Source organism: Callorhinus ursinus, unplaced genomic scaffold, assembly GCF_003265705.2.
Source record: "Callorhinus ursinus isolate GAN/ISIS: 27379988/994484 unplaced genomic scaffold, GSC_fseal_2.0 scaffold7, whole genome shotgun sequence".
NCBI lineage: Eukaryota > Metazoa > Chordata > Mammalia > Carnivora > Otariidae > Callorhinus > Callorhinus ursinus.
Genome location: NW_027397069.1, coordinates 70,790,653 through 70,815,040, shown reverse-complemented (window position 1 = coordinate 70,815,040; position 24,388 = coordinate 70,790,653). Strand labels below are relative to the sequence as shown.

Sequence of the window (24,388 nt, the reverse complement as noted above, 5' to 3'; positions counted from 1 at the left end):
TTTGTAAAAATGCCCTTCAGTACCCAAGAGGATCCTCCACAGCAAATATTCTTCAGAGAAGACTTTAAAATCCAGATGGTGCCATTCATATTCCTCATTTTTCCAGCTGAAATTGACATGCTTAATGACATTCTCGATGAATTAATGGTAAAGGCCCACTCACGACTAAAACCGTAAAAACAAACAACTCCAGTGATAACAAGGAAGACTTGTACAGAGCATTGAGGCTGTAGGAATTTGCATACTGACATCAGCTTAACGCAGAATGGATGACAGGGCCTAGGCATCTTTCTTGGTTATTTAACCTGGGAAATAAGAAGGGGGTAGCACACAGGCAAATAAAGTAATGAAGCTGTTAAAAGAATTTGAATCTGAACTAGGGCTTGTTTACAGTCCCTTTTTGTATACATAATGATCTTTTTAGTATTTATTATTTAAAGTATTTGAGGTCACTTTGTGTACTATTGGTGCTCAAATATTTGTGAAATTTCATTATAGTTAGAAAAAAATTAACCCAGGTTGAGTCTATAATGTTCCCCGTTCACTTGTTGGAGATCCTGATGATCAGGTACTGAAAGGGAACTTTATCAGCACATCCTCTCTCCTGGACAGATGTTATATATGCCTCCATAACAATAGCAGTGAAAGGGTTCATCAATAGCTAAAAATCTGACCATTCCAGCTGAAGAGTATTTAGAGAGAAGTACATTTAAAACTGAGCTGTATAAACAAGTCTGAGTGAAAGCGTTTTTTTTTTTTTTTTACAACCAGAGTCAAAATCACTGTGGAATAATTCACATGTATTTCTTAATTCTATACTTCAACATTGTGATATCATCTCCAGCTTTTCTGCCTGTGCGTTCAAAATACCCCTGTGACCAGAGCTTCTTAGATAGGATGCATTTAGTTCCAGCTGGGGGAATCCCAGAGCCCACTGAGAATCATGTTCAGTCTGTGCTACAGTCCTCTACTTCCCCTGTAAAATGAGACCCTTCTTCCTTGTGTTTCCTGATCTCACCCAGGAGTTTTTCAAGTATTTTTTGAGGGAGGATGTTACCATCTTTGAGAAGACTTAGAATAGTAGTTTTTGCGTTTCTGTACACATATAAGAGATCAGAAATGGGGATCAGTAGAATCTTATATTCACTTCAACTACAACCCATTTATTTTCTCCATTAGTAGTAATAAGGGATTGGAGCCCATTAGAGTTAGACTGTGTGAGTAGGAAAACATGCCTAGATGTCCGTGCTCTTTGGGCTCATATATCTTCGTAAGAGGGAAAGAATTGTGGGAAGGTCAGTAGAAGAGTCAGCTTTTAGGTTTGTATCTCCAAATTTTGTGGTGTTTTCACATATTTTAAAAATGCAAAGGGATTCAGTTTTAATTTTTCAACAGAAGTAGTAAAGGGTATCATAATGTCTTCCACATACCAGAGAACCTTTGCTGAACAATCTTTGCCCTGAAGGCTGCCAGTAAAAGAGCCCTTCCGAGACATGAGTTCTGTGTGAAAACAGAGGAGGCGAGCCCCAAACATGCGGGGGAATTAGCCCCAAAGTGTTGCATTCTAAGCAGAGGGAATGCTCTGCAAATAATCTAGCATAGACTGGTATTGAGTATATGCGGAGGGAGAGAATATGATAGAGTTTAAAGATTTATGCTTTATATATTAGTACACCATTTAATCTTAAACTCCTGCAAGGCATGCATCATCATCCCCATTTTATAGATTAGGAAAAAGAAGTAGGGAGTAGCCCCCAAACACACCAGAAAATTCATTAAGATAATACTGAATTACCTAAGAAATGTTCCTTGGGGATCTAAAATTAAAAAATTCTGACTTTTCAGCAAGATGACATTTTTAGCTGGCCTGGTTCAGTTATTTTTCTACAAGGATATAAATCAGTTCTGCTTCTTACAAAGAAATTCATTGGGTTTTAAAAAATTGATTCAGCTAATTCAGAAAATCTGAGGGTTAACTACTAACATATTTGTTGTTCATTCTGATTTGAGAATCAGTTTGGTTTAAATTCCAATTAAAAAAATTAAGTAGAGATACATTTGTACTATATTTTGACTCTGTTTTCAGAACAGTCTATATAGATAGTATTGAACATTGTGAATGGGCTAGATAATGTAAATTAAGAAAATCTCGCAGTAGGGAAGTTATTTTTCGACGAAAGGAGGTGATGAGATTTTTCCCCTGTGCTATTTCATGGGGAAGATTTTTGAGTAGACTGCTCAGAGTTCCGCCAAATGGTTTTGGAGGTTTTGAAGAACTGACCTGATTTTTCTCCTCACTACACATCTGAATTTTCTTAAGCTTTTGGAACTTCTTTCTGTTTTCAATGTTATATAAACTCTTCGGTTTGACCATTGATGAAATGTTATGACATTGAAGGGGAAAAAATCCTATAAGCATTAATCAATGTAAGATATTTGTTGCTTTTTCATTCGACCCCAACTGGCTTTCATCCTGACATACACCATCCTGGAGGCATCGGCTGCTTGTTTAATTGTTTAGTACAGAACATGGTTTGATCTCTTTCTTGTGCTTTCAGTACTGGTAAATTAATCAAAAGAAGTTACTGCTCTGCTGGGCATTAGCATGGGTTTAGATGTTTCTGCTTCGGGGCCTGTTCATCAACGAAAATGCTTTTAAGCCCCAAATGGAGAGTAAACAGTATGGTTGCGGCTGCTTTGAGGTGAGCCATTACTTGTAACCCGCTTACATTTGGGAAGGGGCCTGTTTGTATTAGCAACTATTCTGGTTTGGGTTGTAGCATTTTCAGAATGTTTTTTCTTCTCTTTTTATTTTAATGTTTTTAGCATTTGCAAAGAGCCACCCCTACCATCATCACCACACATACATCCCATAGGCATTTCCGTCTCAGTATGTGGAAATCAGAATACGGAAACCCAGTTAGGTCTTATGCCAAAATTTCTATGAAGTTTGAAATCTAAACTATGTGGAGCAACTGGTGTTTGTCATTAGAGGACAATGGAATGATAATGCCAATTGAGATAGAAGTTCTAAGAGCAGATCTGATGAACAGAAAATTGTGGTTGGGTTTTTTGTTTCCATGAGATAGAAGTTGACACTCTTATTATCATCCGTGCTGTTTGTGCCATGCATTGAACTAGGCACCAAGGATACAAAAGAAAACAGTCTTTGCCTTCCAGCAATTAGTTCCTTGAGAAAGACAGACATGTAAATGGTCGTTTCAGGGTGATAAGGTGAGTGTGCTGATTGAAGGATTTACCAGGGGCTCCAGAACATAGAGGAGACTGGCTAGGTTAGGTTGTTGGGGTTGGCAGAGACCTCTCCCAAGGAGGAGGTGACATTGAAGCCGGTCTTCAAAATGGAGTAGAAGTTAGTGGACGGGGGAGATAGGGAGTTGGAGGAGCAGATTTGTCAGGAGGAAAAGCAGGGCAGCAGGACTGTGGGTGGGGAGGGGATGGGGCGTGGGCATTGTCGGGGAGGCAATGTCGGGAAAGGAGCCTCATTAGGCACGGGGTGCTCAGGAAACCTCTTTAAAAAAAAGATTTATTGTAAATTTAATATAGTGGTCTGAGTTTGGAGAAATAAAGGGGAAATTATGTCTTTGAAATATTAGTTTAATTTGCAGCCCAAATATGGAAGAGACTCAGAAAACCAGAAAATAGAACTTAGCCATACACAGGAAGACAGACAATTTGGGATATAGACATAATGCTCCCCTCAGAGTCCATTACTATTAGATGTTTTTAGCAGCTTTGTTGAGGTATAGTGCGGATACAAAAACGGTGCGTACTTAATGTATACAGTTTGATGTTTGGACAAATGCAAATACCCATGAAACCATCACTGCAGTCAAAGTAACGGACATATACCCATCACCTCCTAAAATGTGATCAGGAAGCTTCTGGAATGGTGATCTACTAAGCTTAGACTGGTTCTTGGAGTGGGGACCCTGAGGAATTCAAGAAAGCGCAGCAGGAGGAATGGCCTTTTGAGTAGGGCAAGGGTGCAGTGTGGACAGAAGTGGAGGGCAACAAACCCATGGGGTTTCTGCAGCTTTTCTTTAAAAATGAAATTAAAACCGGAAGTTCCGGTCATTATTGAGAAGAAAGAATTACTTGAGATAACTGTAATACTGTCTCCTGATCAGTGACATCTAAGTTTACTTTAAAAATAATTCTTTGTGTGTAAAGAGCTCCCACTCGTATAGATAAAATATCTATTTTGAAAGAGTTGCTCTGGAAAAACAAAGAAGTCCTTCCGGGATTACATTGGTAGTTCGGTAATGTAATGTAGAAGCAATGTATCTGTTTTTGAAGCCTGAGAATTTGTTGTTCTGTTTGTGCAGGGTCTAAAATTAAAGTGAGCTTTTGGACTGTGTCACAGCATACTGGAAAACAGAGAGAGGCTCGGGTGCATTGTGTATCGGGGTGCTGGTGAGCTCACAGCCAGCTCTGCTCTCTTCAGGGTGCAAACTCCACATTTTCCTGGTGAAATGTAGCCTTCTGTGTACATGTGATTTATTTGGGAGAGAGGGGTTTCCTGAGTCTTCTACAACCTTCTCTGTGTTTATTTGAAGGGAACTAAGTTAATCCCACACCCTTGGCTTATTTTGAATTCAGCCTCATCAGCAGATGTTTAGTGAGGCTGAGACTGTAGGTAAGAGATGGTGCCCAGAGTGGGAGGCATAGAGGCAGGGTGCAAAGAAACATCAGCCTCTTGTTTTATGGGACTTTTTCATATGTTTTGGTATTTAGAATGTTGAGACGTATCTACATGAGTCTGTAAATATCCTACAGTGTAATATAACTCAAATGGCTACGCTCAAGGGCAAAGGTGGCCATGAAAGTTTTTAAAGAAGAGTACAATTGAATAAGGTCTCAAAGGGTATTTAATCAGCTTGTGTTTTAAGAACTTATTTGCTTTTTCATGATAATAATAGTACCTATTTTCAGTGTGAAACACAGAGAACAAAAAGGAAGGAATAATTCACTTAAATCCGTGCTTGTCAGAGATAACCACTTTCTCAGTTGTTTTCTCCTGCACTTTTATCTCTGTATGTCCACGTGTGTGTCTACCTACTGCTTGTCCCAAGCTGGACGCCACTGGACAGGCAGTCTCTCAGCTTGCTGTCTTCATGCAGTGGTACACCACGGGCGTATGTCTCGCTGTTCCACTGGGACACACTTTAGATCTACGGCGTTCTTGACGGCGTGGTACTTACGGATGGTGCTCTTGGGGCTGTCTTAGGCCCAGCACCTGATCTATTGATCTGGTTACTTTCTTAGCATACATTCTTGCAGTTAAATTGCCTGTTCAGAAGTTATATGTACTGTTGTAGTAGATTAGGGTGCTTATTTACCCACACATCAACTTGTGTATTTTTAGTGTATTTAGTTTTTTTGACAAACTCTGTTCAAGCTGTTCCCTTCTCCTGGACTGTTCTTTGGTCGGTTTTAGCCTGCCATCTCCTTCTGTTCTCTCAGAACTAGCGCAGACAAAGACAGCTATGATTTCTACCTTATTTTATTTATTTATTTTTTTGGTGGACTCAAGGCCCTCCACCATGTCTTCGGCTGCTCGCTCGGGTTCCATCAATCTTCACCTGAAGTGCAGTTGGCTGGAGTGGTGCATAAATAGGTTTTAGCCCCCTTATTGGGACAGCCAGTGCTGGCCACAGCATGTTTAAGAACACCATACGGGCAAAAAAGCAGGTAAATCTGGGAAGTGGCATCACAAACAGACCTGGAGGATGCACATTGGGACTTGCAGCCCGAATGATAATGCCCAGGGGCCTGGTCCCATAGCTGCCTCTGGCTCAACCCCCACACACATTTAGAAAACCATCATTAGCTTATTCAGCCACCCAGCTCAGTGCTGACTCATATGAGTATTGGCCAGACACTCAGGTTGTGTGGTAATTCACTTCCCTTCCCTTTAATGAATGCAGTGCTCTGCTTTTTAGAGCCGTGGTGTGTCACTGTAAATTTGGAGACTCATTCTAGTGGGGGAAGAGGGTCCACAAATATTCTCTGAGCACCAGCCATAGGCCAGGTATTGAGGTGAACATTGGGGTATATTGTGGTGCTGGCCTTCGTGGGGGGACCACAGAGGAAGAATTATCCTCATCATGGAGGGATAGTCTCTCCATGTCTGTGATGATGTTTCCCAGCTTCTGTCTTGGAGACGTGTTGTCATGAGAACTAACAGCCCCACAAGACTCATGGGATAATGTTCTGGAGAGTAGCATCTCCCTGACTGTGGGAAGGGTCTCCTTTGCCACTGTGCTTGGTGGGTGGATGTGCGTGCACACACACACACACACACACACACAGAAAAAAGAAAAGAGAGAGAGACAGAAGCACCATGTGTGTCAAAACTTAGCCCTCAGAGTTAAAGAAAAGTCTGTTTCCTTGGTTGACAGAGCATCTGGAAGAAATAGAGAATGCCTATTTCCTAATGACCATTAAAGTGCATTAAGCCAGCCTTCATGCATACTTTTCTCTCCTTCATTCACTCAAGGACTTGAAAAAAGAAATTACTCCCGTTGCACTTAGCATCATGTGTATATGACTTGTTCTAAGAGCGGTTAGGCACACTGCCGATACCATATGACTCGGTTGAGATTGAGAGCCCCGCCTTATCACTGTAGCACCTCAAAAGTGTCAGACTATCATTACAAATCTAACTTAATTGCCCGACACATTTGTATTGGTTAGCTAGTTTGCTACAGTCTATGTGGCTGGATTATTGAATATATTTTTCTTTGTTCTGTTAATGACCTGAACTTCATTACCTGCCAATAAAGAGTTCCAGAATGTACAAAGAAAGCTGACAAAGAGTATTGGTGGCTTATTAAACTAACTGGCCTGACGTCTGCTTTACTACTGCTTGGATTATCAGGGAGCAAGTCAGACAGAACGTGCTCATTGCTGTGCTTACTGCTCAGACCCATCAGACTGTTATCTTTCCAGGAAACAGTGGCTTTCATTTCAAATGGAAGAAACCCTATGTGATTTTTTTTGAGCTTTTACTAATCTAATTTAATGGGCTATATATAGCTAGCTTTGTAAAAACCAGCCAAAACTATTTTTTCAATATGTTGAAAAATATTTTTCTTTGAGTAAAAATTAATATCTTCAATTTTAAAAGAACTTTACCTAGAGGTTTGAGGCTCACATAAGGCCCCGGGTAAGTAAAGTGTCCTGGAGAATTGTCTGATGTCTAAAGTAGGCAGAGAGGTCTTAGCTTTAAAATTTGTTCAGATCAAATATAAACAAGTTCATATTTTAATTTAACTTTTTAAATAATATTTAATCATTTCAGAGATAAAGTACTTTTTAGATTTTATTTTTTACTATAGCAACAGATCATCTGTGATGTAAGAGAATTACACATTTCATTGTGTAATTCTCTTACATCAATTTTTAGGATAACTGAAATGGTCATCTGTTGGAGGGGGTAGTTCTTTTTTTTTTTTTAAGATTTTATTTGTTTATTTGACGGAGCACAAGCAGGGGGAGCAGAAGAGGGAGAAGCAGGCTCCCCGCTGAGCAGGGAGCCTGATACAGGACTCGATCTCAGAACCCTGGGATCATGACCTGAGCCGAAGACAGTCAGTTAACCAACTGAGTCACCCGGGCACCCTGGAGGGGGTGGTTCTGTGTTTGACTTATCGTTGGTGTTATTTTACATAGTTGGGCTTGTTTGAAATTTATCTTATATCAATTTCTGTCCCTTTTCTTTGGGAAGAGTAAAATGGATTATGGACTTCCATTTTATTAATTGTATCCCTTTTGGGTTATTTGCTGTTTCGTTTCACTTTAGGAGACAAGAGTAAGAGGAAAAACTATTTCTAGTACATGAATGAAAAAGAATCATGCTTCCATATTTGATCATGGGGAGATCACGCTTGTGGTGGTTGCACATTTTTTTGTGTTTGTAATGTGTTCTAATGAACAGCTGACATGATTTTAGGGTATGAAGACAGACTGAGCTAATTACACAGTTCTAATCATTCAAGAAAAAGTGATATTATTACAATTCCATCTGCAGAGGCAGGCTTTCCCCACTTTAACTGCCAACTTCACCCAGGGACAAAGCTTCTGAGAGAGGTGTGCTGACCGTTGTTTGTTCTTTGTTCCCATTTGTTCACTGCTCCAAACCTCCACATGCTCCATTTCCCTCACAGAGTCTAGCAGGACTGCTTCTATTATTTCTGCAATGTGATCCGTGGAGGGAAACTTGGCGGCTGCCATGGTGTGCCAAGCACTTCGTTGGATGTACGGACAATTAAAAACTGAGGACATAATCTTTACCCTGCAAGAACTCACAGTCTTATCTGTGTTTACATACATTCATATTCAGCATGTATGAATATTAGTGTGAATTAGTATGCAATTTAATGGGTTGGTATGTAAAGAAATTATGTAAAGTTATACATGAAAGCAATCAGATACAGGACTTTAAGGGAGTGGGTGATAAATTCAAATAAGGACACATTAGCCAAAATTTTCTTCTCTGCTGTTTCTCATCCCACCTCCAACCAGAAACCCTGGGGGGCCTGGAAGCCAGGAACTTAGGGGAGGGCCTTCCTAGCCAGGACTAGCGTGGAGTCTGGATGGCATCCTCAACAGAGAGGTGATGAAGGGTGGTGGGCACTTAACCCAAGACTCAGGTAGAAGCTATGATGTGGGGGTTTTCTCCCCCATCTTTCAAAATGCTTACTAACCTTTAGCATGTATTCAGTCTTCATGAGGCGTGTGGCAGTGGGGACACCCCCAAGTCAAAAGCAAGAATGGAGACTCGGGATCAGGTAACTTTGTGGGGCTGTCAGAGTGCTGGGCGCAGATGATCCCTTGCCTGCACTCTGTCCCCCAGCCCGGCCCTGCCCAATTACTTGGCAGAACTTGGGGAAGCTTCTCGAGTGGGTATTTGCACGGTGGCCAGGAAAGGAGCAGGGTGGCTGAGCAGGCAGACCTCAGGTGAGACAGCTGTGGTTAGGTCCTATCTTGGCCACTCGTTAGGTTCTGTGACCTTGGGCACATTGTATCAACCTCTTTGAGCCCAGTTTTCTCACCCTCACGTTGGTCAGGGTGACACTCCTGATTTCTCAGAGTTGCAGTGAGGATTGAATTGCCCAGTGTGTGGAGGGCACTTAGCTCCGTTACTGATGAATAAGTAGTGTGTGTTAGATCATCACTTGCTGCTGCTCCTTTGTGATTATGATTATTATCATAAAATAATAAAATATGTTTGCTTTCAACTTAAAAGTATAAGTTTTAATGCTTGCTTTGGCAGCACATATACTAAAATTGGAAAAATACAGGGAAGATACAGGGAAGATTAGCATGGTCCCTGCACAAGGATGACACACAAATTTGTGAAGCTTTCCATTTAAAAAAAACAAAACAAAAACAGTATAGGTTTTAGAGCTTAAGAAACATTAGAAACCCTCACTGTTGGTCACAGAGGCGAGAACACAGAACCGGGGGGGGTTGTCTGGATGAGTGGAGGCAAGGATGCCAGCTCTGCCCTATCTGTGGATTCCTCTCATGTGAAGCATTCCCCAGGATCCCTCCTTGTTCATCTGATCCTCCGTGGTCCTCACCTGACTTATGTCCTCCCTCCTCCACAGCCTGAACACGGAGTGCACTCAAAACCTGGAAGAGAACAGACTCTCCGAGGGATGGGGAAGTGGGGGCTCTTGTAAGAGGGGGTAGGATTTTCTTAGCAACCCACAGGATCATAAAGGCTTTCCCCACATGTAGGTTAGGAATACTTTGGACCTCAGGTCACAGAATCTTGGTATAGGCTATATGATTGGGAAAAAAAGCAGGCTTCTTTGGGGCACAGTGCATGTTTTTATCATCTGTGTGTCCCTGAAGTTCTGGCATGCACTTGTCACTTTGCCTTTGAAACGGGGTCATTCTAAGTGGGTGACAGGTCATTTTGTTACGTGGCCAAAAAAATTGTAACACAAAGGTATCACTGCTTTACATTCTATCTAGAGTATAGATCAATTCAATTTAATGAGATACTATGTATTTGTGTGAGAGAAATAAAAGAAAAAGAGGGCATTCACCCTAACTTTGCTTGCTATGACACTGCTTTAGCCTCTCTTAATACATTCCCTTATTTGAGGCTCAGTTTGGTTGATGACTCCCATTCTCAACTGTGAGGTGGGTATAATTGCAAGATTTAGGCATTTCTCACCTTTTGCATTGTATTTCTAGACTCTTACAGGATGAGAAGTAAAATGCATAAAGCTGGGAGCCTCTGCTCAAGTGCTCCTGATACATCCCCTCGACTTCTCAGGTTTCTTGGAACTTTCTTCATTCTGAACTCCTCTCTGGTTGTAGCCCTAATGCAAGCAGGCATCTATGTAGCTAGCTCTGGTCTTGATCTCCTTGCCAAGCTCAGCATCAGGCTCTCTGCCCTGACAGCAGTGTGATCTTGCTCACTTGTCCACTGCAGCTGCCAGCCAAGGTGAACCAGGCAGGTGTTGGTAGCACTCATCCTGCCTATCAAACCACATAAAGGGCAAACTTGATTTTTAGGTGGTGGCTGCTGCTTACAGGAAGCGGTAACTTGATGAATGTGGTTGTCGGTGTATTAATTTACTCTGAAAAGTGTAGCTACCAGGTGGACTTGAAGGTTGAGATTTGGGCTTCTCTGAACAGGCGTTGTAATGAACAAGTACTTTAATCTTTTTTTTTCTTTGATTAAAACTGAAAGATGATCATTACTCATTTAGTATGATAAGTATATTCTTGAGCATGAAAAGAAAACAAAATTAAGAGGGAGGACAAGGAGAGCTGTGTTTAAAGTCCAAAACAATCACTGAAAAATGGTTAATTCAACAGACATTTGTTTGTTACCTATTGTATTTGGTGCTACAGGTTTTAAAGAAGAGCAAAAGAAATCCCTAAGACCAGGTAGATAATAGCCTAATTATGGAGACAGAAATACGCAGCCAACTATATTTCAGACCAGACTTTGTCCAAAGAAGTGCTATTATGACAGTCTTAATCAATTAGAAGAGCAAGTTACAAATTCAGCTTGCAGTAGATTAAGTTGACTACTCTTATACTTAGCTGTTATAATAGATTTCTTCTGTGGGCACACAGTGTCTTGGGGCTCATGTTCTCTCTTTACACAGACCTTCATGTGGTTGGTCACTGTGCCCATGCTCATGCCTCCAGGCCCTCCTGCCCCATCGGTCTGATGTCTGTCCATCTTTCTCTGTCACTTTCCAGGACTTTAGCAGATGTATCGAACCAGTAGGAGTCATTTTCATGTTCTGCTTTGGTACTGGTAGAATGCTGCTGCTTCCCCACCCACCCCCAATAAACTTTATGTTTTAGAACAGTTTTAGGTTCACAGCAAAATTGAGTGGAAGGTACAGAGATTTTCACGACGTGCAGAACCTCTCCCACTATCAACATCCACCCCCCCACACACCAACAGTGGTACATTTGTTACAATCGATGAACCCACACTGACACATCCTTATCACTTGGAGTCCATAGTTTACATTAGAGTTCACTCTTGGTGTATATTCTATGGGTTTGGACAAATGTACCTCCAGAAAGCATTATCAGTTCCTGCTGTTGAGATCAAGAATTAGTGGCTTATTAAATACAGGCTTTAGATTTGAGAAGGGGTATATGATTCCTGGAAGAAAGAGCTTTGTCTAACTTCTCTGCGTTTCCACCCAACAAATTCCATTCTCAGATTTTCAAATTTGAGACAATGGGTGCACATGGTGTCAGTCACTGCCGTTCCTGTGGCTCTCTAAGGCTCTGGGTTGCTTGGATCAGGCCTGGGCTGAAGGTCGAGAGGCAGAGAGGCTGCCCCACTTTTTCCATAGTACAGGTAGTTACAGTTTGGCTTATTTATTGGATTGGTAATCAGGTGACCTTTGTGACAGGTGAAGGGCAGGTCTAATTAAAATCATTCTATTAAGCGTCTTGGTTGTCATTTATTTTCAGTGGTGTATGAGCTCATGATCCCTGGTCCTGAAGGAGCCATCAGCTTGCTCTGAAATGTCAAAACTCAAAGCCTTCTCAGGTTTCCTCCTGGTTCTATTTCCTATTCCCACCGTCCCCACAACAGAGGCCAGGCATGCTGTTCTGAAATACTAGTGAAATTTGCAGTGGAGAACAATAAATGTATGTTAACTCCAAGGAAGGCAGACACTCCTGAGAGAGTTTGGGGGACTTTAATAAAGGATTTCAAGGAAGCAGAGTATCGAATTAATGCTTTTTGTGCTAAAAACATTAAGGTATTTAAATGTGTTATTCTAATCCCTGTTTCAGCCTGGGAACAGAAGGATCTAATATCTTTTATTTAAATCCCAGCCTTCCTCGTCTGGGCCCTTCTTTTCAGCCTAGTACAGGAAGAAACAGACTACAGCCAGTTGACTTCAGTGAATATAAACCCGTATGTAATTCACAACATACGACCTATTAATTTTTTACATCAAATGTGGTTGCCCAGATCTTACTCTATTCTGTATCATTTAGTGGAGATGTTAGGTTTTCAGAAGCTAGACTCCTGCAGGAGCACCACTTTAACTGTTCTGTTTCCTGGACATGCAATAAAATTGTCGTGGACACAAGTACAGATGCATAAATTCTGAACCTCCAAGCAGGGGATACTTATTTCAAAGTGAGCCCTTTCTAGTTGTGGAGTAAACTGATCTCAGGCAGACAGGGTGTCCTCCCTTTCCCAGAGAGAGCCGTTCCGAAAGCCTCAGCTGCGCGGGCAGCATTTATGGCCAAAGTGCAGGCAGGATCAGGTTATAAGGTTTTTTTTCAGTGAATAAAGAATATCAGGTTCCCTCACAGCTCACAACTGTACGATGGTTGATCTCTGCCTCCTAGGTTGGATAGAAGAGAAGGCTCACAGGACAGTGAAGGCAGTCACTAGTCAAGTAGTAATTAAGATCAGTGATAAATATAGAGCCTCATCCCCAAATCAGTCATTAGGGTTTGTTTCCCCCCTTGAGAATTCTTGTTTGTTGAGAAGTTTTTTGGATTTTGAAATCAAGATTTAGGGGCCATATAAGGGTGACTTCGGGGGACTAGTATCTAGTCATAAAGTTATTCATATTTAAACCCCCCTGGGTAATGCATTCAACGTAAAAGCGTAGAATACTTTAAGACACTAGCAAGGTAGTTTTTCAAGGTTCGATACTAAAAGGTAGGAGAATCAAGACCACATTTTGTGCAGTATGTGTGTGTATGAGTGTGTGTAATACTGAGATAATCAGTGACCCCATAAGGCCATAGTATTAAATATTGGATGAGTCAAGTGAACCTTTTAAACAATAAGGAAATTATTCCTATCAACTGTTAGTAGAGTGGCCCATTTGTACAAATAGTTTCAAAAAGCTCTCACATCCTCTCTCGCTTCCAGCCTGCTTGGCTGCCCCTCCGTTCTCCTCCCCTTTTTGATAGAGTGTGAAGGAGAGCTCATCTCCTGTTTCTGAAAGCTGAGGTCTCTTCTGGAGTGTGGAAACATTTAACCGTGGTATTTTTGAAAAAAAATGAATTCTTATACCATGTTGAAAATAGTATTTGCACTTTTAGGATGTTATGGAAATTTTAAGCTTTCTGCAATTTGAATTTAATATATGACCAAATATATGTGTTAAATTCCTTAAATGGAATTCCATGACCATGATGTAAATCAGGATGGTGGCATGGCTGTCACATTGTGCCAACGCCTTTATTGGGCCTGTGGTATAAGCGAAGGGAGCCAGCCTTCACACGGGGAACGTCATCAGAACATCCCCAAATAAGCAATACCGTCAGGACATCTGGGCTCTTTGATTAGTTGCTTAGCAGATTGCGTGGCATATTGGCCTGTATTTCTCAAGGGTGGCTGGATCATATCAGGGTTCATAGCTATTTCATGCAGATTTGTATCACTAATAGTGAGATATAGGTCCCTCATTTTACTCAGCCAGCAAGTTAAATGCTTATTCTACTAGGCACAGTGTTGGAAAGTGACTAATAGGGCAAAGGTATGTAGGTATTCGAGATTGTGATAGAAGGTGATTTAAGACTGAAATCACTGTGCAAGGAGCAAATACCTGGCGAGGTGCTTAAACATGAAGACTTTGTTTGGATGATTTGCTTTGCCCGCCATCCCTGAGACCATTTGAAAAGACTTGGTAAGCCAGTGTGTGTTAAGCCCTCAGAGTGCTTATGCAAGATGATACTCAGGAGCTAACTGTTGGCTTATTGTAAGTCAAAGCATGACACTCAAAGGAGGCGGTGGGGGGAGGGTGCGGGGGGGATGCCCAGGCTTATGTGGTAGCCCTTCCCGGGAGAACCCTATATGAAGCTAAGGAATGTTGTCTGCTACATGTCATTAAGAGCTGTCACAAAAAGCCTATAATAAGCCTATAATGTTTTTAAGGATATTAGTAGAAATCAGAATCAAGGCCACTGGCATATTTGGTCAGAAAATTTGCAAACAGTATCCATCCCTAGACCACAGTAATAGTGGACTGTTTCTAACTCCTTTCCCTGGGTGATAAACAGATCTCACAGAGGTGCACCACTGTTTTTATATTGCTTTCCTTGTCTCCATCTGTGAGCAGAAGTAGTCTTTCAGAATTATACACCAATAGCATGTTCCCATTTATAGGAAAGTTAATGAGGGCGCCTGGGTGGCTCAGTTGGTTAAGCATCTGGCTTCCGGTCAGGTCATGATCCCAGGGTCCTGGGATTGAGTCCCACGTCGGGCTCTCTGCTCAGGGGGTAATCTGCTTCTCCCTCTGTCTGTCACGCCCCACTGCTTGTACTCTCTTTAAAATAAATATAAAATCTTCAAAAACAAAAGAAAGAAAGTTAATGTATTTTTAAGTAGAATTGTAGTTTTTCCTATTCTTCATAATTATGATTAGAGATATAATTCGTCTTAGAATCATGACTTTGGTATTTAGTTACTATTGAACATCCGCCATATAAATGACTGGGTTGGCATTTAGGGTGGGGTGTGGAGAGGGAAGGATGGAAAAGGAGGGGAAGGGGAAGGTGAGGGAGATAAACGCATCCCCCATAATGGGTGTAATGATTACATTGCATACATTGAGTTAATTGAAAGGGGGGTACCTGTTAAATAATTCCAGGGTCAATTCTTGAAACATTGGTGTCCATGATATTCCCACCTGTGGTCTGTCATCCTGTCTGCTCTTTTATGAGGCAGCTTTTTTATAAGGTTATTGAGAGAATAGTAACTTCAGTCATATGGCATTTTGTAGGAAACCCTATCTTTTATATTGGCAGTCAAATGTGGTTTGAACTTTTTAAGGATGGAGAGAAATCCTTCCACAGGAGGGCCTCCAAAACATCTCAGTTTTTGGAGGAAGTGCTGGGATAGAATAGAACCCTTTACTGCCAAAGCAACCAAAGCCAGAGACGCTCATCCCTGAAAGTCTGTGTATGTTGCTTATTTAACAACTAGGTGTATGGTGCTCAAACCCATTATCTCTTGGATGGCTTTTTGCTCTGTAAGCACTCATTCTGCTTTTGAGAATGTGTTCTGCTCCAGCCCCAACCCTAAGCGGCTGCCTCTTGGTCAGGCACTGAAATTTTTTTCTTTTTTTTTAATTTAATTTTATTATGTTATATTAATCACCATATATTACATCATTAGTTTTTGATGTAGTGTTCCATGATTCATTGTTTGCGTATAACACCCAGTGCTCCATTCAATACGTGCCCTCTTTAATACCCATCACCAGGCTAACCCATCCCCCCACCGCCCTCCCCTCTAGAACCATCAGTTTGTTTCTGAGTCCATAGTCTCTCATGGTTCGTCTCCTCCCTCTGATTCTCCCCCCCCTTCATTTTTCCCTTCCTACTATATTCTTAATCTCAGGAAACAAACTGAAGGTTGCTGGAGTGGTAGGGGGTGGGAGGGATGGGGTGGCTGGGTGATGGACATTGGGGAGGGTATGTGCTATGGTGAGCGCTGTTAATTGTGCAAGACTGTTGAATCACAGACCTGCACCTCTGAAACACATAATGCAACATATGTTAAGAAAAAAAAAACAGGCACTGAATTTTTTAAATAAAACCTGAACCACATCTTCAATTACATCTTTGTGAGGTATTGAGACACCATCTCTTATGGCTTCCTCATGTAGAAGATAGCTCCTTTTCTATGTGTACATTTTTATAATGAGGGGGCACTTAAGTCTACTTGAGAACCACTGAGTGAGGGAGTTTAAATTTCACTTCTTTGTACCTACGCATTAACAAGCCTCAGGTACGTATTGGGTTTGCCCAGACACTCCTTCCTGCCACCCCCTCTCCCCTGAAGCCTCCCATCTGCCACTCTGCTCTAGGGACTGTCCCAAGCTGCCAACATTATCTGCTTTTGGAGCTAAGGGCTATGGTGAGATGCACTAAGAACTGAGACATGAGATTAAATTTGAGAGAGTCACACATTTTGGGTCAGAGCACAGGGATGGAATGTTCCAGAAGGGTAAACTATCCAGGAGGCCTGGACAACTGGCCCTGCGTCAATGCACTAAATCCATCTAAGGAAAGAACACAGGTGTCAGAACAGGTGTTGGTCAGCCATGGAAGCACTTATTAAACAGATACATAGGATAGTTTAATTGTTTTTAGATTTTTAGACCTCTATTTAGGTGTTCATTTATCTGCAAACTGAGTATTTTTTTTAAGATGTTGCAATTTCTGAAATATTTAGGATTACTGGCTGCTATGAGAAATAAGGTATAATATTTTAATTTTTTAAGGAAAGACTCGCTTTCATAAGGATATTATCTTTAAGTTAATGGGAAAATGGAAATTTTCATAAATTAAATCCTAGTCTTTGGTTTCTGCATCATTAAAAAAAAACTTACAAAGTCCTGTAGACCATATTTTTGGTTAGTATTTCCTCTCTCTCAGCCTATTATGTGAGACACTCAGATTGGAAGAGTATTTTAAATGAAATTCCAGCCCTATTTTGTACTCACTAGTTGGGGGTTAAAAGCAAAGAAGAACCTATATATACAAAGCTTGAAAGAAGGGGATAAGATTCAGTGTTCCTGCTAATTGTTAAATGTCACTTTATGAAAATTTTACATGTATCTTGTGCTATGGAAATGTAAGCCTAGCTAATTAAAACATTTGAACCAGAGAGATCTGTGATCTTGTCCAGGTCAGTGCTAACTACATCAGTGCTGTCCAAACACAAGCAGCATCGACATCACCTGGGAGCTTGTTAAATGCACACTTCTGAATCAAAACCTCTATTTTCACAAGCTCTCTAGGTGATTCTGATATTCACTTAAAATTTGAGACATATTGATCTAGACCAGTGGTCTTCAAACTTCCTTTTCTGTCATAAGGACTTTCTATATGGGATAAAGAAGTTTGAGAGTCCAATTAGTAAAAGCATTTAGTGAATCTGGTTAATGAGTAAGTGTTGTGGCTTTAGTTGAAGTTCTCTTGCGTGCCCCTGGAGGGGAGTGTCTTGTGACTCCCTAGGCTCAACTGAGTTCAGTCTACACGTCAGTAATAGAGGTCTTCCCCTCTTTGACAGATGAGACCTCTGAGCTCTGAGAAGGGAAGGGATTTGTTTAAGTTTGCTAGATGATATTGCAATTCAGAATGTAGAAACTCATTCTGAGGCCAGGGCTTTTGTAGATCAGATAAATTTAATGCATGATCATTAATTCTAGAAAAGCAGTTACCGAAGGTTCTACTTAAGCATTATATTTGAAATAATTTTAGAAAGTAAGTTCCATAATTTCAGGAACACAAGGGTGCCTGGGTGGCTCAGTTGGTTAAGTGTCCAACTCTTGGTTTCAGCTCAGATGGTGATCTCAGGGTCATGAGATTGATCCCCATGTGGTGCTCCACTCTCAGCATGGAGCCTGCTTAATATTCTCTCTCCCTCTTCCTCTGTCCCTCCCCCCACCACACGTTCTCTTTCTCTCTCTCTCTCTCTCCCTCCCTCAAATAAATAAATCAATCCTTAAAAAAATTTTAAGAACACATATCCCATAAAATTAGATACTCCAGGATACTGAATTTTTTTAAGTCTCAAAAGAAAGACGTTTTTATTTTAGAATCTATTGTGTTAGCCAAAAAAGTAGGTAGAATATCTCTCCAGTTGATTAAAGATCTTTGATTTTGTATTTTTATTCATAAGGCACCAAAATAGGTTATAGGACTGTCCCAAGTGCCTAGCTTAGCTCAGATGTGGTCTGGAATTCTTATTTTATAGGTTGAATGTACTATATGCTGGGAATACTTAAGTGTGGCATGTGATTCCATGTTACAAATTAAGATTAAAAAAGAGCTGGTTTGTGCTTCGTGGCAATTTGGCATACTAAAATAGTTTGTATGGCTGAAGTGTAATGGTGCCTGCTCAGTTCTGTAGAAATTAGCTGTTTGACATCTGTTTTGAACCCCTCGTGTGTGCTAGAATTATATTTTCTCAAGGCATCACAGCCGAGGGCATAATAAATCCTTGATGAGAATTTCATGCTTCTAAAATGCTGGAGTATGACTTGGTTTATATACCCCAGTCAGGTTCTCTCTTTATTCTTGCTTTTTGGGAAAAGGCAGCTGTTGGACTTTCATAGATTTTGCTTAAACTCATCACAATCATGACTTGATTTGTTGGAGATTCAAATCCCAGAGTGGCAAATGTAGTGAGTATATTTGACTTGCTACCTGCTTGTTGGCTGGCTTATTGCTAAACCCCTTGACACAAAAGCAACAACTTTAACCTCGAAGAAAGCCATGGATTTGTGTAGGAGCTTCCCACCACAGCCCTTCCTGCCTCCCACAGCACCATGTTTGTGTGGTTAAGCTTTCTGCCCTACAGATTCCCCTTTTGCCCTGTAGACCTCGTTTGGCTCTGCATCACTTCAGGTCAGCTGATAAAGAGACCAGCTTCCTCGATTACTTGGGTGGCATGTGGAATCTCAAGGAATCTCAGCCTCAAGCAGCCCAGTGCTGTTTAAGTGTCCAGTGTGCTCCTATAATATGTCCATAGACGCAGAAGAAGAGTTTGAGATTAAACGGTGGTGAAGTTCTACTTCAGTGAGTGAATGACTGTACTCTAAGAGTGATCGATGTGACCATGGAGGGAAATGATCAACGCAGAGGTTCCCAGATTCTCTGCATTCACCATGCCCTAGTGTCTCCGTAGTTCCTCAGCAAAGCCCATAGGCCAAGAAAGAACACCAAACAGTTATAACTGTTAGGAAGGGAGGATCAAACAATTTAAGAAGTATTTATGTCCTAACGACTTAGCAGACATTTGAAACACTAATGCACATAGCTGGAAAGAAATAATACTTTCTTTCATCCTTAAATAACCATAATCGCTTGCCAGTGCTATGATATGCACACCTGTTGTGCTTCGTACACCTTCTCAAACCTTGGAGAAAGCATGAATGCTGCATCCCTCATTTCCTGTTCTACGTTGATTTTTCACAAGCTATTTGCTTTTTATCACAGCAGCCATGAAAACTCAGCTTCACAAAGATATGTCATAAAAAGGAATGTAGCAGGGTGCCGGGGTGGCTCAGTTGGTTAAGCATCTGACTCTTGATTTCGGCTCCAGTCGTGATCCCAAGGGTCATGAAATTGAGGCCCGTGTTGGGGGGCGGGGTGTCCATGCTCAGCGGGGAGTCTGCTTGAGATTCTCTCTCTCCATCTTCCTCTGCCCCTCCCCTGTGTGCATTCACTCTCTCTCAAATAAATACATAAAATCTTATAAAAAAGGAATGTGGCATGATCTAATATCAAAGCTGTGAGCTACTTCAAGCTAGTATGTCGTACTACTATCTGAGAGATGTTGCTGTCTTTTCCTTGAAAATCAATAATTTCCCACTGCAGCACCCCAGAATACTTAACAGGGGATCATGGGTTAGATGGTATGCAGCTCTCAGACATGTACAGTTTTCTTTTTCCAGCAACCAAAGTTTTGCAGGTGGGGGAGGAGATAACATTTGTTTCACACTGGCAAGTTAACATAATGATTTCACATAAATATATCAACCATCTCATGAGGTGGTTGGCTCTCATTTTCCCATTTTTACTGATGGAAAGACAAGAACTCAGAATTATTTCCGCTGTTTAAATAGTATAGGGAACAGGAGAAGGTTATGCTCACTAATTTAACTTCGAATCCTACATTGTTTTCTCCATACCATATTTGATCTCTGCTTCTATTGCGCTTAGAGATGAAACAGGAAATCACATTTGTGTAGCAGATGAGAATTGTGAGAGCTGTGTCTGCCAATCAGGAGTTTAAAGAGAGAGGAATGTCAAGGTCAGCCCTGGGCTCCAAGTAGTCCTTGCACAAATGTGGAAGGAAGAGCTACAGCTTATATCCTTGTCCATGAAAATTGCTTACATTTAGGTGCCTGGAGGGTCAGTGTTGGAGAGAGTAAAGCTTCCAGTGATTTCATGTTAGGATATATATATATATATATATATATATATATATATATATATATATATATTATCGTAGGTCTAGTAATCTGCTCCGGGGAGATAGTGATTTTGTTCTGCTCTGCTTGTAGCTGTCTGAAAGATCATACGTGGAAGTTATTTGTAAATTCTGAAGCATGCCTGTTAAATCATGGGTGAAGAATCTGGGACTGTTTAGCTAGCAGACACTGAACTTTGGGAGGAAGGATGTGATAGGTATCTTTGTAGTTCAGCCTTCCTAATATTTGAAAGAGGAGTTATACTTGTTCTAGTCTAACCCAGAGGACAGAGTTAGTGTTTTGAAGTATGCATAGCTTATCAACCACAAAAAAGTAATAATAATTTTTAGTGGTTGCAGTTGCCCTGGGAGGCAGTAAATTCCCATTATTGAAAAGCACTGTGAAAATGATAAAAGAGATAGTAGATCATACAACCTGGGTCCTATAGGCCTTTCAACCTGTAGATTCTGTTTTTCTAACTTGCTAATTTTCATTTCATTGAGCAAAGACTTTCAGAGTAACTGTGCTTTAAATCCAGTTTGCTGTCTCCCCAAACACAGATAGGTCTCTGTGTTGGTAAAATTAAATGTGTACATTTTAAGTTTTTTGTTGGAAACTGATGTTTTGAAGGTCAGAGGCCATATGAGAGGTCCTAGTTCTACTGAGAAAGCCTTTAAGTGTTTATTCTAGTTTACAAGTACAGTACATATGTGGGTGCAGCCAGTGTATCTCTGGGAAACCTGGACAGGCATTTTACTGTGTGTGTGTGTGTGCACGCACATGCATGTAGTGTATGTGCGCGTGTGTGTTTTAGTCATTCAGAAGGAGTTTACCTGTCAATTTCCCAAAGTAACTATCAGCTCACCATTTCGGAATTTAAAATAAATCAGTCCTGAGGTACTAGTAGTTTTCTCAAGTCATTGTATTATCTGGTCTTATACTCTGAACAAAGACTTCATTATAATTAACATTGCTGTGCTTTAGACCCCATAGATTTATACTGGGTCTTCTTCCCAGATGACTTGAGGGCTTATGAAAAATAGCCCACATTCTTTCCTCCCTTGCAGAAACAGCCCCCCTTTGGCAAATGTAATCTTATCTTCCCCCTTTGGGCTGTGCTTCTGCACAGTTGAGCTTTGGTAGACCTTCTATCCCTGTGACACCCCCTGCCCCCTTCTTAAATCCTTCTGCTGTGGCTGCCCTTCAGACACTGCCTCCATTTCTGAGGTGGAAAAGGGGAAGACTTTCTTCTCTCTCACTCTGGTCCTCTTTCTGCACTTCTCAAGCCCCTGCCAATTTTCTTTCCCTTCTGTGAAAGCAGATTTTACAGAAAATTCCCTCGCCAGCCCTAGGTTGTATATGATGAACAGCAAAGCAAAAATGGGGTCTTTGCTAGTTTTCTGATTTATTCGGAAGACATTTCCTAAGACCTCTGTAACTAGCTTCCTTGCCTTTATCATTCACGGGGGCACATGTGCCCCTTAGGAGTTTGCATGTACGGTTCCCACTGGGCAGAGCGATTACAAACGGGCTGTGTTTTAAGTTAGTTTTGACTTGTGTATTTCATCTGTGAAGTTGGCAAATACTTGAAAGCCACAAGCTACTGTTTTCTGAAAGCTTCTTTGCACATGAGCATAAAATGTATGTATTGGATTTGGAAATTGTCCAATAACTGCCCTTTCAATGTAGCTAAATGTAGATTACAGCTGTTTCCTCTGGAAAGATGCATATAGTCATCATTTCTTTCTTCTCTTACAGGGTGTCTCCTCTGCAGAAGTCTGAGATAGTGGATGTGGTTAAGAAGCGGGTAAAGGCCATCACCCTTGCCATTGGGGATGGTGCCAACGACGTTGGGATGATCCAGACAGCTCACGTGGGTGTAGGAATCAGTGGGAATGAAGGCATGCAGGCGACCAACAACTCGGATTATGCCATTGCTCAGGTCAGAGGCATGGTTGACCAGCTGTCCCATCCTGTTGACAGAGGTGTCCACTGGGCATGAAGGTCTGATTGGTGCTTGACCTTCAGTCCAGCCCCAAGAACTCTGCCACCCTTTTGAGGTTGTGTCTAGACAAAACCACCAGAGTATTCAGATTTCCTGGTGGCCTTGATCTTGTACAGTTGAAAGGCCCTGTACTGCTGGTTGTTGTGGTGGTTTTGCTAGCTGTGAGGTTGGCCGAGCTTTCTGTCCTCCAGGCAGGGCGTCATTCCTGACAGATAGGTCTCTGATCCTGCTAAGATGGTCTCTCACCCTCAACTCCCACATCTGCTGCATGGGCTTTTCCTTGTGCCGTCCCGTGCTAAAGAATGGCTGTGTTCATTATATCTTTTCTTTACCATCCTGACCGCAGAATCTGTCCTCTTTTCAGAAGGTGCTAGAATACTCTCTCCTCAGGCATTCAAGGTCAGGGAAAGTGGTGGTTTACAATGGCTACCCTCTCTGTAGCCATAACCAGGGTGCGGTAGCCGTAACCCACGGTCAGTAGCAAACGTCCTCCTGCTATTAGGCCAAGATCAGCCCATTCCTTTCTGGATCAGATGTTGCATGCAAGGGTTCCTGGTGCACTTTGTAGTTACTGAACAGATGGCCTAAGGATGAAAGAATTGCCGACTCCTCAATGGTAGAAAGCCAAAAGTGAAGGAAAATAGCCAACCTCCTGACCTTAGGTGACATATCTAGATCATTTGGCCTGCTTGATTATCCAGAAAATCTAGACCTCATAATGGGCACTGATCGTTTCCTCCTGTCTACAGATTGCAGTATGTCATGATAAAATGTCTGCTCATATGGTGGTTAGCTAGGGTTTCCTCATGTCCTTCCAGTGCTTAGTCATTTGAAGAATGTGTTAACCTTAATCACATGAACACAGGTAGTAATGGCTTTTTATCCCTTCAAGCTGAGATCAGGGGCTGCGTATGAACTGTGAAAGAGCTTCCAACAACCCCAGGGCTGCAGGCTGGTCCTGTGCAGCTTTGGGGTCCACCTCCCCAGAGGGGGTTCTGCATTAGATCACCTCTCCGATTCCCTCCCAGCCGGTGGTTCTGCAAACACAGGGAGGAATTACAAAATCCTCATGGCTCCAGAAAGTACATGAAATCAATCTTGTTTCTCTGTTGATTTCAACTAAATCCTCAAGATAAATGCTAAAATAGGTAGGGGAAGGAATTCTGATTGTACAGGTGGGAACACTGGAGCTCCTTCACACTGGGTGACCAGCCTCAGGTCCGAGCATCCAGGGTCAGAGAACGCCAGACCTGTACGTGACCTTGGGGACCAGCCCCACACACCTGCCCATTCACTTTCCTGAGTCAACCACTCCGAGGCCTGTGGGACTCTCGCTTCCTGTAGTCTGTCAGCAGCTGTAGATGTTATACACCCCAGCATTATTAAATACTTGAGTTATAGCATCATGTGGCTGGAAGGGATCTTTAGAGGTTTCCTAGGAGTTCCAGGCAAATATTTGTCTGTCTTTTTCTTTAAAATGTCTGGGGAAGGGAGATTCCATGACCTGCTTTATTAAAACTGCATACTAATAGGCTGTGGAATCTGGAGCAATTGCTTTCTTCAAATTAAAAGCATCAAAAAAGCGTTCGGAGGAGGAGAGTTAGAGTTAGAGGTAGAGGTAGAGTTAGAGTTAGAGTTAGGGGTTTTCTTGCCCCACCGCTCTAATAGTGTTCACTGCCAGAGGAAGTGATGAGGGGCCGCACGTGTCTGTGGGTCTTCATTTCTGTCCGTGGTCCTGCCCACGATCAGGGAGAGGTCCTGTGGCTTCAGGGGAGCATTGCTCTTTGCCTTACACCTTCTCTACCCGACTTCAATTAGAAGCAAGAAAGGCCGCAATTTTACGTATCCTTTTGCCCCCAGTGAAATGATAAATGTCTCTGGTCGAAGTTAATATCTTGGGCTT

At 41.7% G+C, this 24,388-nt stretch overlaps 1 protein-coding gene and 1 pseudogene across 4 annotated transcripts in view; both read left to right on the top strand.

Moving 5' to 3' along the window:
• Positions 1–24,388, top strand: part of ATP8A2 (ATPase phospholipid transporting 8A2) — a 493,533-nt gene that overhangs the window by 243,611 nt on the left and 225,534 nt on the right. For all 4 annotated transcript variants that reach the window (XM_025874698.2, XM_073894767.1, XM_073894766.1 and 1 more), the window contains one exon: positions 22,239–22,422. In XM_025874698.2, coding sequence (XP_025730483.1) covers positions 22,239–22,422 — 184 coding nt within the window. The remainder of the gene's footprint in view (positions 1–22,238; positions 22,423–24,388) is intronic.
• On the top strand, positions 9,287–9,400 carry LOC112826938 (U6 spliceosomal RNA; annotated as a pseudogene).